The following is a 13917-nucleotide window of genomic DNA, read 5'->3' as shown; positions in this document are numbered from 1 at the left end:
GCAGAGTGCGAGTGCCGTCGTGTGGATTAACACGGAGCTGCCTTCCGCCAAGTCAGCAGAGCTCTTGGTCTCTCCTTGGGCTGCTGCTGGCTTCCCTCCTCCACGTCAAATCCAAAAGTCCAAATAGTTTAGGGACACTGCTTTTGTAAAGCCCAGAGGTGCGCTGTAATGGGACCAAAGCTGGCATCGCGTCAGGCTTGATTCATAGGTGTTAGACAAGCAAGAGTGTCGTGTTGGACTAAAGGAAGGTAAAACATATGCTGCCTGCAGCAAATAGAGGAGTGCTACTGGTGCAGCAGGCACCCTAAACCTGACCCTGCCCATACGTACTGGGGCTTGTGGTTCATGTGAAACCAGTTACGTTTGTGTGTGTCTCATGGCTTCAATGGCAGATGGACATGCGGTGGTTAGTATGGAAAAAGTTTGACACGGACCAGATGCAGATCGTGCAGACACTGCTGTGAATGAGCGAAGTTTGTGCCTCCTGCTCCTTCCCCTGCTGACGGCAGGATCCCACCCCTCCCCACGTTATGCTCTTTACCTCCCGACTGCATTGACATCTCAGGATGTTTTTTAAATCACAGTATTTAAGATCCACCCTATTCTGTCCATCCAGGCAGCTGCTGCAGGTCCACAGCATCCTCCTGCCTGGGAACTGTGACTGCCATGCAGCCCTCCAAACACCCACCCTGGTCCATATAAAACATAGCTCCTGAGGTAATCTCCCTGGGGCTCTGCCCGGCTCCCAGCACCCGGGAAACACGATATTTTCATCTTCTCACAAGCTCTCACTCCCCTGCCTTGCCCTGCTTGGTGTTGCCTGCCAGACCCGCATGAAATGCTTTCCCACCACTCCTGTGGGTCTGCCAGACACACTTCTCTTTCACAATTCCAATTCAAAGAAAAGTTTTCTCTTCCTGCTAACAGTATAAATCATGGCAGGTCTGCTCTCCCACCACCTGTAGGAAAAGGCTCTCCTTGGGTCTGGGAGGAATGTGCCTTCCACTGAAGGGTTTGCCTTTATTCCTGATCTTTCAGAAGAGTTCAGAGGGGTCACCATCGTGGAGCTGATCAAGAAGGAAGGAAGCACCCTTGGGTTAACCATTTCGGGTGGCACGGACAAAGATGGAAAGCCAAGGGTCTCCAATCTGAGGCCGGGAGGACTGGCAGCAAGGTGAGAAACGGAGATGGGGCACAGGGAGCATGGGAAAGCTGGAGGGGAGTAGTTGCATGTTCTACCTCCTGAACGAATATGGTTATAATTAAAATAATTGGCACCCGGCTTCTTTTTTTTTTTTCATGTGTCTCAGAACGCGAAGTTGTTGCTTCAGTAAGTCGAATGTCTTCTATTTTGAGTTATTTCCCATGCTCTGTGCAATTATGCTCTGAAATTTTGTGTAGGGATATTTGGGATTCTGTGAAATTAGGCAGCCTTGTCAGGAGAGCTGCATGGTACAATACATCTTGATCAAGCCAAGTGGTTTAATATTGTATCTGTTCTGAATACTGAGTGTGTAAGTAACATTACTGGCTCAGAAAAGGAACGGGAGAAGAAAGGCTCCAAGAAGCTGATAAAGGGAAAGGGTAATTGAACAATTTTGTAGAAAACAGGCAAAAGGCAGGATGTTTTCTTTTCTCCTGTTGGATTTTTATTTCAGACAGCTCCTGGTATGCTTCTCTTTGACTGATTGCTCTATGCGAACGGGAATTGAGCAACAAAAAGAGAGGTTGTGAACGCATATACAGCGATTGTTACTGGATGTACAGATCTGAACGCTTGCCAGTGGGAAAGAGATGGCTTCGATTTTAGCATTTCTCTCTGAGAGCAGGCACATGCAGTCAGACAGCTAAGATCAGCCCGACGCTGCGGGCTTGTTCACAAAATCTTGCAGTTACCAAAGGTTCACCAGGCACGCTCAGCCTAAGCGTAACAGAGGCTGTGTCCTACCACTGCTTTCTCTTTCCTTTTTCGCAGAAGTGACCAGCTGAACGTCGGGGATTACATCAAGTCGGTGAACGGCATTAACCTGACCAAGCTGCGGCACGACGAGATCATCAGCCTGCTGAAAAACGTGGGCGAAAGGGTAGTGCTAGAAGTAGAGTATGAGCTGCCGCCAGCCGGTGGGTGCCTCTGATGATGCTGCTCTCTTTTCTTGGCCACGTTTTGTCCCGGGGTGCAGATGGGCTTGCTCGTGCTTGAGCCATCGTGGCGAGGGCAATGTCCGGGGGCACTGTGATGTTCTGCCTTCATCTGCTCGCGGTGGATGTTGCAGAGCTGCATGCGGTCAGAGCAGAGTGCTTTTTCCAGCACAGTGGGTGCCCGTTCATGCACACCGGCAGGAGATGGCTGATTAGATCTGTCTTGCCTCCGAGTGACTTGGTAGCACAGGCCAATCTGCCTCCTGATGCTACTTCAGCGTGTTTTTCTTTTTCCCTTTTGGAGCGTGGCTATGGGAGATTTTATTCAGTTTTAAGCATATATTGCCAGCTCCTCTTTTCTGAACTGCAGCAAGTGCATTTACTCCTCAAGATGCTTTGAAATATTAGGTGTTTTCAGAAGGGAAGCTGAAGCAATCTGCCTTCGAGCTAAGGGGCCCCTGGCAGAGGCCGGCAGGTGCAGATCTCATAAACAGGTCTTGTGTCCTGATGTGGGAGACTGTGCTTTTGCACTGGTTTCTTTGGTCTGATTGTAACAAATACCTCAGTACAGTTTTTCATCACGGTCATCATTGTGAAAATGATCTCCCTGGTTATTACTCACTCAGTTACTCAGAGGGTCAATCAGAGAATGACTGGGCAGAAGAAATAGAAAAACTAAAAATAAAAAAGGAAAAAGCACAACTAATGAAATCCAAATGTTTTACCCCAGCTAGCAACCCATCTTAAACTTCATAGCTTTGCCGTAGCTGCTGCCTTTACATGAAAGATACTGAATATGTAGATGACCATATAAAGCCCTAAGAAGTAAAAAACAAGTCTGAATTATTTGAATCTCTGTTCTTCATCCCCCTCTGTTTTGCTGGAAATGTTAGTTAGCTTTCGCATACAGCCCTGATAAAAATAAATAAATAAATAATCCAAACCACAGAACCCTATGGTTCAGTTTTTCCATGTAGAGATGGCAACTCTTAATAACCTTTTTGCTTAGCTGTGAGGCTGGCTATTAGGAATCTGATAAGCTGTCCTTAGCAGCTAAGGAGCAGTGCCAATACCGCATGGCTCAATCAATAGCAGCGACGCAAAATGTCTCCATTTCTGAATGAGCAGGAAGAGCACACTGAAATAGTGACTTCTCTCAGATGAGATTATTGATGTTGTTTATGACTAATCCAAACAAAGAAGCACTGTGAAATACAGGGTCTTGTCCATTACTGCCTTGCTCCAGTTCATTGTTGGTTGCTCGCGTGCTTTTATCTGTGCTGAGGGTTTGCTCTTGCTGCGTGCACTCGCCTCTTTCTCTCCCCAGGCAAAAACCAGAAGGATAGTGCAATTCAATAGCTTGCGCTTGTGGCTTTCAATTTTTCTCCCCAGTTTGTAATTTCCTGGTTTGGAGAGATCTTGCAAGTCTAAGTCTAGTTTTCAGGCCACTGTGTCAGATCATCTCTTTCATGAATAAAGCGAGCCCTGCATTAATACCAGCTTAGGTTACCCTGCTCCCACTGCTCTTACCAAAGGCTGCTGCAGAACTTCATGCTTGGTTGCTTAGGACAGAAGTCGGACGGTTTCCTAACTCATTCGTGGATGCGTTATGCTCTTTTCTTGGTATGTATCACTCGTCTGCCGAGAGCCTTCCTGCGTCCCAAGCTTTTCCCTCTTGAAGTATTTCTAGGCTGCATCCCTGTCAGCAGCCTGTGCAGGAGCAAAGCAGCTGTGTGGGGGACTGGTTTGGGGCTTTATTTGGCCTTGTCCCCAGGGCTGCCTGCCTGCGAGGGGGTACCGTGCCTCAGCTGTGCATCTTCTGGGTTAGTTTAACCCTAACTGAGGCAGGTTGCAAGCCCTCGGGAAGCTTGGCAGTGAGAACCAGTGTGGTTCATGAGGACAGAGGGGAAAGTGGTTTCCAAAACCCCTCCTGAGCCAAGTGGAGAGGCTGGCATGGATGTGCTCAGGGTGCCTTTGGCTCCAGCTTGCCAGGCTGAAGTCAAGCTCCTGGTCTTTTCTCTGGTTTGAAGATAAGGAATTGATCTTTTTGGAGCAGACTAGGCTAAAATGCCATGCACCATTCTGAATGGAGAAGACTGGGAAATTGTCTCATATTCACAGCAGTACTTCAATAAATCATTAAATAACAGGGGACGGCAAGAGACAGCTACAGTTTTCTTTCTTTTTCTCTTTACTTTTGTACATTAAACAGTACTGTGTATTTAACATAACATTACTGAATTGCCCCTAGGATCAGTTTAAAGGATTCACTTAATCTTTTTTTAAAGTCAAAATGTGGGAGGAAAGGGAAAAAAAACTCAACCTTTTGTGCTGAGGATTTGGGATTTTCATTTTCTTTAAGGTCAGCCAGTGGCTGTCCTTACACTGCTGCTGCTGCTCTTTTTTTTTTTTTTTTTAAATAAGTTTCCATCTGCAGCAGAAGCTTCTGACTTTTCAGTAATACTGAACACATTAAAGCTGGTTGATAAATGAGAGAGTTCTACTCGAATGTCAGAGTATTATCCAAGACAAATTTGAGGTGAGATGTACAACGCTGAACTGGTCCAGTCATCCCAAAACATGGTGGTTGGCTCTAGTGAAGGTTCATGTGTCTGGCTCATACTTTTTTTGCCTCCAAACAGGCATAATACAATATGGAGATAGGGGCTGGACTTTTGTTTTAATGCTGTTATTTGTTATTACTTTGTAGAGTGGCATGGAAAAGACTTGTCTGGGGATAACCAAGCTTTCCTCTCTTCCTTCAGTGCCGGAGAGCAGTGCTGGCATTATTCCCAAGACCATCGAGGTGTCCCTCTACAAGGAAGGCAACAGCTTTGGCTTTGTGCTAAGAGGTTAGTGGCTTCTTCGGTGAGAAATGATTTGGGGACAAGCACTGGCAGAGGTGACATGGGAAGCAGGAAGAGAAAAGAAAGATAGTGGATGTCATAAACCTCAGATGAGAAACAAAAGTGTGCCCTGGAGAGCATCCCATGCAGCCTTCAAGGACTGCCGGCTGCCTAATCTAGGGCACTCTTTGCATTGCTTTCAAGCTGTGTCAGCTGTTATGTGATAAATGTCTCTACTTTCGCAGCACTCTAATTCAGACTTCAAAACCTCCAATGACTGACGGCTTTCCCGGTTTGCTTACAGGGGGAGCCCATGAAGACTGGCACAAGTCCAGACCGCTGGTGCTCACTTATGTGAGGCCAGGTGGCCCAGCAGACAGGTAATGCTCCTCCAGTATCTGCTTTCACAAGACAGACTGGCAGCTTTCACCACATTTTTGGACATGTGTCCTTCTTGTCCTCCTTGCTGGTGTCACCCTGAGGCCTCTCTTGGTGGTGCTGTGGTGCTACAGAGGTGGTGTGGGGTCTGTAGTGTGCAGGCAGATTGGAACTGGTGTTCATAGGATGACCTATGAATGGAAACACCAGAAACTCCTCTTCCAGAGGCAGCCACCTAATTAACCCTGTGCAGATGAAGAGCTGATGCTATATTCGAAAGCAGGAGGCAGCCTATCTATTCTCAGGCTGCTGATTTAATGTGATGGGCCTGACTATAAATAACCCAAGCTATTGTCCCAGGGAATGTTCAACTCTTACAGGATCAAAGTAATTGACTTTATATATAAATACATACACATATATAAATATATAAATGCAAAAAAAGTAACTTTTGTGTTCCTACAGGGAAGGGTCCTTGAAAATTGGGGACAGGCTGCTGAGCGTTGATGGGATTCCTCTGCACAGCATGACCCATGCTGATGCTCTCAATATCCTGCGGCAGTGCAGCCAGGAGGCACTCTTCCAGATAGAGTATGATGTGACCATCATGGGTAAGGCCAAAATGGCTGGGGTGGCATTTTCTCTGACAGCCTGGAAAGTATGCGAGACCGGGGGCAGCAACTGGGATACTTGGTTTCAGAGCAAAAGTTGCTGAGCACTGTGCTGCCAGTGTGGGCGTAGGGGATAGAGTTCAAAGGCAGCTTAGTTGAAGGTATTTGAAATGTCCTTATCCAGTGACATGTCTCGATGGGAGTGTTGACTGATTTTAGAAGGGGAAAAAGAGGAATTTCTAATGTAGACAAAGAGGACATAGGAGAAATCAGAGTTGAAGGGGGTTGGAATGTTGGTACTCTGCCAGCATTGCACATACCAATATTAAATGTGTGCAGGGCAATGAGCTGCAAGCAGGCATTGACTTGAAGTGGCAGTGGCTTTGGTTCTGAATGTTGACCCTGTTTAATTCTAGAGCTATTCCTTTCCTTAGAACTTTCAGTTCAGATCTGCTTCTGAAATAAACGAGGAGTGTCCAACTGATTGACCCCAAAGAAGACAGAACTTACTGGAGGGCAGAGGATGGGTATTTCTAAAAATGATCTACACAGTAGATACCAAGTTTGAGTGGTTTTTTTTTTTTTTTTTTTTCCTTTCCATTTGATTTTCAGTTTCAAGCTCAGGGAAAGGATTTATTATTAGCTACTGTAAAGTCATTTTGAGCTGCCTTTGTGACACACAGCTGTTACTGCAGGGAGTGTTGTTAATGAGTTTAAGGTTACTACAGAGTCTGAAGCTGGGCTGGCTCTGGAAGCTCACTGAGCTGTGCGTTTGATTTTGATGTTGCGTATATGTCTCCAGAGGGGCTTCTGCTTGTACAGGAGCCACAAGCTGGACTAGTTTGGAGTCTCTTCTGCAAATCTTGCAAACCAGTCCAGCACGTCTGAGCCTGGGATCCAGTGAGAAATAGGAGTCAGATCAGGTTATTTTCTGATTACCAGTGAGGAAGGAAATCAGAAGGATCTGTAGCTGAGAGAGTTTAATGCCACCCCACTGCCAAGCAAAGAGAGCTGAGAACACCAGAACTTGTTCCAGGCAACGTGCAAGAGGGTTGCTCCAGAATAAGCGAACTCCTTCTGCAACCCCTGAGGACTTTCTGCTTCCTTCTGTCTCCTTCCTGCAAACTACCCTTCCGTTCAGTACAAAATCCACAAGCATGGTCATAGTGAGCTGTGTCCCCTGGGGAGGGAGGCTGCCAGGAGCTGGGCAGCTGCGTGTCACACAGACACGCACCCCGCTGGGACAGCTGGAAGGAAAACCTCAGGGCTCTGCAGTTACCTGCCTGCTGCCTGGCTCCTGCCATGTTACAGGAGCAGCTGCTCTTTAGAGGTTGGCTGGCATTCAAGAAAAAGAGGAAACTCTTAAAATTACAGGAAACAGAAACTACCCAAACCCTGTTTTCTACCTTTTTTAAAGATTTTGATTGTGGTAGCTCCGCAGAGGTCAATAAGGGCTGTCCTGCCTGGCATGCGGGACAGGCAGAGCTGGGGAGGAATTTTGCTCAGAGCTTTCCAGTCTGAACAGAAGCAAACATTTAGTGGTGTGTGGGAAATGGACTTTGGGGGGTTTTCTTGTTTGTATGGTGTCCTGCTGCAAATGTCACAGAAAGTTGACTGTTTTAGATCCTGACTTGGAGCAAAAAATAGTCATGAAAGTGTTCAGTGTTTCTTCTTGAGAAACTCTCCCACCTGAAGCTGAAAACAAGCAACGTCAGGTTCTGTGCAGTGCTTCTCCCTCTTGTGTTGCTATACAGTGGGCCATGACTATGTACATCCCAAGAAGGTATAAAACCAGCCCCTCTTTAGTTAATTTCTTCATAGACTGCTTCTCCCCATCCCCATAAAGGGGATGCTTTCTTTAAAGGCAAGATGATGCAGAACATGTAGCTTAAAACAATCTCTGCAGACAGTTTTGCCAAGGCAACTGCTAATAACTACAGCAGGATGAGCGCATCATCCCCAAATCACAAATATTACAGACATTCTCTTTAGCAACCAAGGGAAGATGATGAGAGAAGGGAAAAGCAGGTGCTGGAAGCAGTGTGGGGACACGAGTAGCCTGAAGGGAGCACCACATTTAGCTGAACAGATGAACAAGATGTGCTAGCTGTGGTGGGTGCAGCATGTGCCTGGGACCTGAGTGTTGAGGAGAGCTGAGGGAAAATGGTACCTGGTTCTGTGCATGGTAAGAGAGGCTGTGAGGATGCTGGGGACCTGCAGTTAAATGAGACGGAGAGACCACACGGTAAAACAGATCCTCTGCCCAGGGAGTGACAACCAAGCCCTTAGTCGTACTAATGGTTTTTGGCATCCCTCCCTCACCTAGCCCACCGCCTCCCAAGGTGTGCTCTGTGATTTGGGGAGAAAAGTAACAGCTCTGCTGGCACTCTTTTAAAACATGCTGCTGGGGTGAGGCTTTCCACTTGGCAGCCATGTTCCCATTTTGAAAACTAGCTCTAGCTGAAGGGGCTTGGGGAGCATGTGGCCACGCCATTTGCTTGATTCATTAAAAGAGCTGGGGATGCCACCAGTGTAGTGGTGTGGGCTGACCCTCGAGGAGGGAAAGTTGTTTTGCTACATCTGTCCTTGGTGAGAGACCAAGGCTGCTGCGGGGGAGTGTTGTTGAATCATGGCATTCCCCAGCCAGCAGTGCAGTTTTCCAGCCCAAATTGTGTGCTGAGGATGAGCTGCGTGGAGCTCTCGGTGTGAGGGCTGCGGCAGCTGCTTCCCACCACCGCCAAGCATCCCCTGGCTGCTGGCTTCCACCAGGGAGGCCAGTGTAGGACGGGGCTACAGCAGGCTTTCAGTCAAATTGGCTGAGATTTCTCAAGGCCACTGAAGGAATTAAATTAATCTTCCATTTCCATTTAAAAGGAGTGCAAACTGGGCACGCACCTCCCTTGGGCATGGGGAAAGTCTCTGCCTTTTGCTGATGCCAGATAAACATTGCAATAAACAGATGCTTTCCTGTGGCGACGCTCTATCTTGTGGGCCTTTTAAAAAAGGGTAAAAATAACACACACAAAAAATCCAACCAATAAACTGATCAGCCAGAAACGGGTGGCATTTGAATAGTTACTCTGTAAATAAGCTGTGTGTGCCATGACACAAGGCACTGGGCTGCAAGCCGTGAGGGTTGAGTCATGGAGGGGGAAGCTCTCTGCTAGAGATTATGAATGAGCAGAGATTTGCTGGGTCCTCTCCTCCCTCTCTTTAAGTATTTCCTTAAAAATAAGCTTTTGAGAGAACGATCACTAGGAAAACAGCTGCCAACCCCCAGCGTTTAACCGGTGGGGAAACCAGCTGTCCTGTACCTTCAGCACTGGGGTGTCTGATTGCCTGGAGCAGGCTCTGCCTCCCGTGTATCCACCATGAGATGGATGAGTACTCCTCAAGTGTAGGGTGTGAGCAGGTTTTGCACAGCCCTTTGTGTCCTCTTGGGACCTGGGGTCAGCCAAGTGGACAGGGCAATGGGATTTGCTGTACTTGAGCAAGTTTTGATCAGCTTTCCTCTTTCTGTTTTGTTGGAAAGGGTTAGGGCTGATTAGGTCTGCAGTGAGTGACATGGTGGCTACTGAATTTGCCCCTGAGCGTTTTGAAACGGGTGGAGTTTGGGTTTAGAAGGAAAGATGCAGGCAGGATTTGGGGTCAGATGTTAGCTGGGCTTCCGGGACTGACTTTGGGCCAGAGCTGCTGATACTGAATTTTAACAGGGTGCTATCCAATTTATTTACCCTATTCATTTAATCAGCGCCACCTAAAAGGAAGATGTCTTTGAAAAGGTGGAGGACAAGGGTTTATTTGATTACTAAACATTTTTTTTCTGAAGGTGGATGAAGATAGTGTTCGTGCTTTCACCTCAGTGTCAGGAGATGTAGTGTCTTTATCCAACAAAGGGGAATTGCAGTGAGATCCCTTTCTGTTTCCTATTGAACAAGCTTTCTGGCTATCCACTAAAAAAGCATCTTTTGGGACAAGTTGTGCCTCAGTTTCCCAATCTGTAAAACAGCACAAATCATGGCTTGCCAAACCCTTCCGTGACAGTGAGCACGGACATGCAGAACAGCATACGTGTATGTTTTGTCTTCTGTTCCTTGGTAACAAAGCCCTAGAGAAATGATGCGAGCTGCTGTGTCCGCATTCAGCTCAGTGTTGCTGGCCTCAGTGATGACTGTTTTACACTGGTGTGACATTTGGCCCTTGGTATGCGCTGAGCACGTGTGAGCTGAACACCTCATCAGTGCTGAGCCTCCAAAGAACTGTTCAGACCCTTGGCTTGCGAGAAGGGATCTTGCTTTAGTAAGGTGAGATGTGCTCTGAAACCCAGGAGAGCTGCAGGTGCCTTTTCCATGAATGCACGGGGAGGTTGCGGATGTGCCTGGTGGAGCAGGCACGCCTCGTGGTGCCAAAGCAGCAATGGGATTGCCTCCCTGCAGGAAGGTTGCTGCCTGGCCTGCCCTGTCCTCTCAGCATTTATTTTCAAATTGGCTTGGATGTAATAGCCCCGTGTTAATCATGCCTCACAAATATTGCTAAATTGCAGACTCCTGACCTTTGATTCGAGCCAAATCTTTCCCTGGAATAATTAATAGAGGCTTGGCTGGTATTTCTTCAACAAATGCCTCTATAAAATGTATTTGGAACAATCCTTGTCTGTGCCACTGGAGATGGGAGTTAAAGGGGCAGCAGGGTGGCCGTGCTGCACAGGGGCAGGAAGGACTGTGGGCTGGAGGACTGACTGTGATTTCCTGGAGTGTTACTGAAAGCTGGGTCCTGGCATGGCAGAAGGTGCCCGTGCCCCTTTCCTCTCGCCACTGTGCTGAGACTTTTCTGGGAAACACTTGGCAAAGCCGAGAAGCTTGGACACTGGTGAAACCGAGAGGAGCAGGTGTTTTTCTTGCAAAGAAACAGAGATCTAACATCCCAGCAAGCTGTTTCCGTGGCCATTTTTACTATCTCCTTCCCTTTGGCTAGAGGAATATATGCATGTGAGTAAATCCCTTTTTGGAAGATGTGTGCTGGACACTCATGGGCTGCGAAACCATCGTATAGCTGATGCTGTTGGAGAAGATCCGTCATCCCTTGGTGCTTACTTTGCTAATGAAGCTGAAGTGCACCTTCCGCAGGCTTTACCTGGGTGCTCTGTGCACCTTGGATTGAGCTGGGGCTGTGCTTTTTGCCAGGGCCTGCAGGTCTCTCCGATGGTCCTTTTCAGCAGAGAATAAACAGTGTTTTATTTGAAGCCTTGCATAATCTTAAACGTGGCTTGGTCCTGCTCCTTCCTTCCCCAGGAAAAAGGGTGCTGTGAGTAGATCAGTGCCTGAACATCCCCTGGCTGATCCCTACACAAGGGAAAAATCTGTCTCCAGGGACTTAGCATCTTGACAAATCTCATGAAAGACCTTCCTGCAGCTTAGCTCCCAAGATCTGCATCAATATTCCCATTTATCAAAGAACAAGAATGGGCCATGCATCAAATATTGGAGCTGAGTAGCATCAGCATTTTTAGTGGAGTATAGCTTTGGAAGAGGAAAGCCTCACCATGAATAATTAAGGGCTGAGGAGGCATCAAGCTCTCTGAGGGCTCTGCCAGCCTTTCCTTTGAAGCAGATGCTAACAGGTGCAGTTTCGTAGGAGTTTCAGAGTCTCACTTACAGCATGCATTAAGCTTATTGCAGAAATGAATTGTTTAAACATGAGCTACCCCTGTATTGTCTGATGGGGGAGAGAAGGCTTTTGTAAGCATGCGGGTAGGAAGCTTTGGGTCTCTGTTCCCAGAGCCACACTAGTGGAACTGAAACAAGCAGCTGCAGCGATATTCCTGAGCTGATGCTGGAGTTGCTGGCTTGTGCTGGTGGTCAGCAGCATGCAAGACTTCTGGATACCTCAGAAAGCATAATCATATTTCTCTGTGCCTTTTTTTGGTTTGTTTGGGAAGAACCTTAAACAGTGAAGTCCTTCTGATTTTTTTTGTGCTTTTGTTTTACGTTGATATGACTGGTGCACAGACTTTGCGCATTCTCTTGTTATTTAACCCAAAAAAGAGAGGCAGGAGAGTCGTTTCCATGTGTGAATTGTTGTAATATCATAGAATCACAGAATTGTAGAATGGTTTTGGTTGGAAGGGACCCCAAAGATCATCTAATTCCAACCACCCTGCCATGGGCAGGGACACCTTCCACCAGACCAGGTTGCTTAAAGCCCCATCAACCTGGCCTTAAACACTTCCAGGGATGGGGCATCCACAGCTTCTCTGGTGCCTCACCACCCTCATAGTAAAGAATTTTTTCCTAATACCTAACCCAAATCTGCCCTTGTAGTTTAAAACCATTACTCCTTGTCCTATCACTACACTCCCTGACAAAGAGTCCCTCCCCAGCTTTCCTGTGGGTCCTCTTTAGGTACTGGGAGGATTTCTTTGTTAACTAGATGTGATGCAGAGTTGTTGGGGTGTAGGATGTCCCAACTACAGATGTGCTGATGCTCACATCAGGTCAGCACAATTGGCCAATCTCTTGTCTGCTTCTGCATTTAGTACAAGAAAAGTCTGTAGAGGTGTCTTGAGATACTCTCTTGTTTTGCAGATACAGTAGCAAATGCTTCGGGTCCTCTACTGGTTGAAATAGCAAAGACTCCAGGATCTACTCTAGGAATCACACTGACGACAACCACGCATCGGAACAAGCAGGTCATTGTCATTGATAAGATCAAGCCGGCCAGTGTGGTGGACAGGTAAAGATCTGAACTGGCTGCTCCACTTCTCCTTTTCCTTTCTCCACTGCTTTCTTGTCATCTTGTTAGTTATATACCATTCTTCTCTGCCTCTCCTTGAATTGGCCATGCCCGCATGTTCTTACCACTAAGCATGCTAAAAATATCTGACCTAACACCAGTGGACACTCCTCACTGGGAACGAATGTAATTCAGTGCATGTGAAAGCTGAGCTCTGTTCTAAAAACCTTGGGTCTGAGTGCCCTGGAGCTGTGGAACGGCAGGCACCTCTTGTGGAAATTTCTGGCTGGAGCCTTTTCCTGATGTACAAGTCAGCTTGTCACCCTAGTAGTCACATCGCTGAACTGCTGGCTGGTAGGACCCACCACACCACTGGGTGAACACCCAGCCATCCAGAGTGGCTATGACTGTGCACTAGTAAAAACTTGAAAGATCTTTCCCAAAACACCAGCAGCCAGACTTGAACCATCTAAGTTGATGTTTTTGTCAATGCTTAAACTTAATGTTCAAGTTGAAAGTCAAAAGTGAGATATGGAAAGAAACAATTTGAAGCAAAACAGCTGGCTTTTGTATGTTTCTGCTTCCAGCCATAAGGACATGGATTTTGGCCGTGTGTATAATTACCTCTCTTGCTGTTTCCTTTGCAGATGTGGCGCGTTGCATGTTGGTGACCATATTCTCTCCATTGATGGCACGAGCACAGAGCACTGCTCCTTATTAGAGGCAACTCAGCTTTTAGCTGCCACTTCAGAAAATGTCAAGTTGGAGATACTACCTGTTCACCAAAGCAGGCTGCCTTTGAAGCCTCCAGAAACAGGTATGTCCTCTGGGCAAACATTGTTGGTTGCCCTCGAAACTCATTTGAAGTCCCTGCTGTGGTTCTCACTGCTTTTGGATGCTCACAACAGACACCAAAGAGAGACATCTGGGAAGGAAAAAACAGTGTTTTGATGAAATGCACGTGATTAGATGACGTTCCTCAAGGATGTGAATAGGAAAAAAAAAGATACCATCTGTGCTTGTATTGGAAAATTGGAGTTGGGAATCCCAAGGTTTTGCAGTGCTGCTGCTTTGTTAGTACTTTGGATAAGAGACTTTAATGGAGAGGGAGTAAGACAACTTTGGTCCTGGCAAATGTATTTCTAAGCTCAGCTTTCATCGGCCGGAGCCTGGTAAGGCTTTGTAAAGAATGTGTCAGTAGCTAGGCAGGG

The 13917-nt window shown here is 47.0% G+C and overlaps 1 protein-coding gene across 1 annotated transcript in view; it reads left to right on the top strand.

The window, feature by feature from the left end:
- Positions 1-13917, top strand: part of GRIP2 (glutamate receptor interacting protein 2) — a 103441-nt gene that overhangs the window by 46822 nt on the left and 42702 nt on the right. The window contains 7 exon segments of the mRNA XM_040568428.1: positions 1039-1174; positions 1976-2121; positions 4905-4991; positions 5290-5365; positions 5829-5974; positions 12559-12706; positions 13354-13523. Of these exon segments, the coding sequence (XP_040424362.1) occupies positions 1039-1174; positions 1976-2121; positions 4905-4991; positions 5290-5365; positions 5829-5974; positions 12559-12706; positions 13354-13523 (909 nt within the window).

This window comes from Cygnus olor, chromosome 10, assembly GCF_009769625.2.
Source record: "Cygnus olor isolate bCygOlo1 chromosome 10, bCygOlo1.pri.v2, whole genome shotgun sequence".
Lineage (NCBI taxonomy): Eukaryota > Metazoa > Chordata > Aves > Anseriformes > Anatidae > Cygnus > Cygnus olor.
The sequence above is the reverse complement of the archived record's forward strand: the minus strand, read 5'-3'. Positions and strand labels throughout refer to the sequence as shown.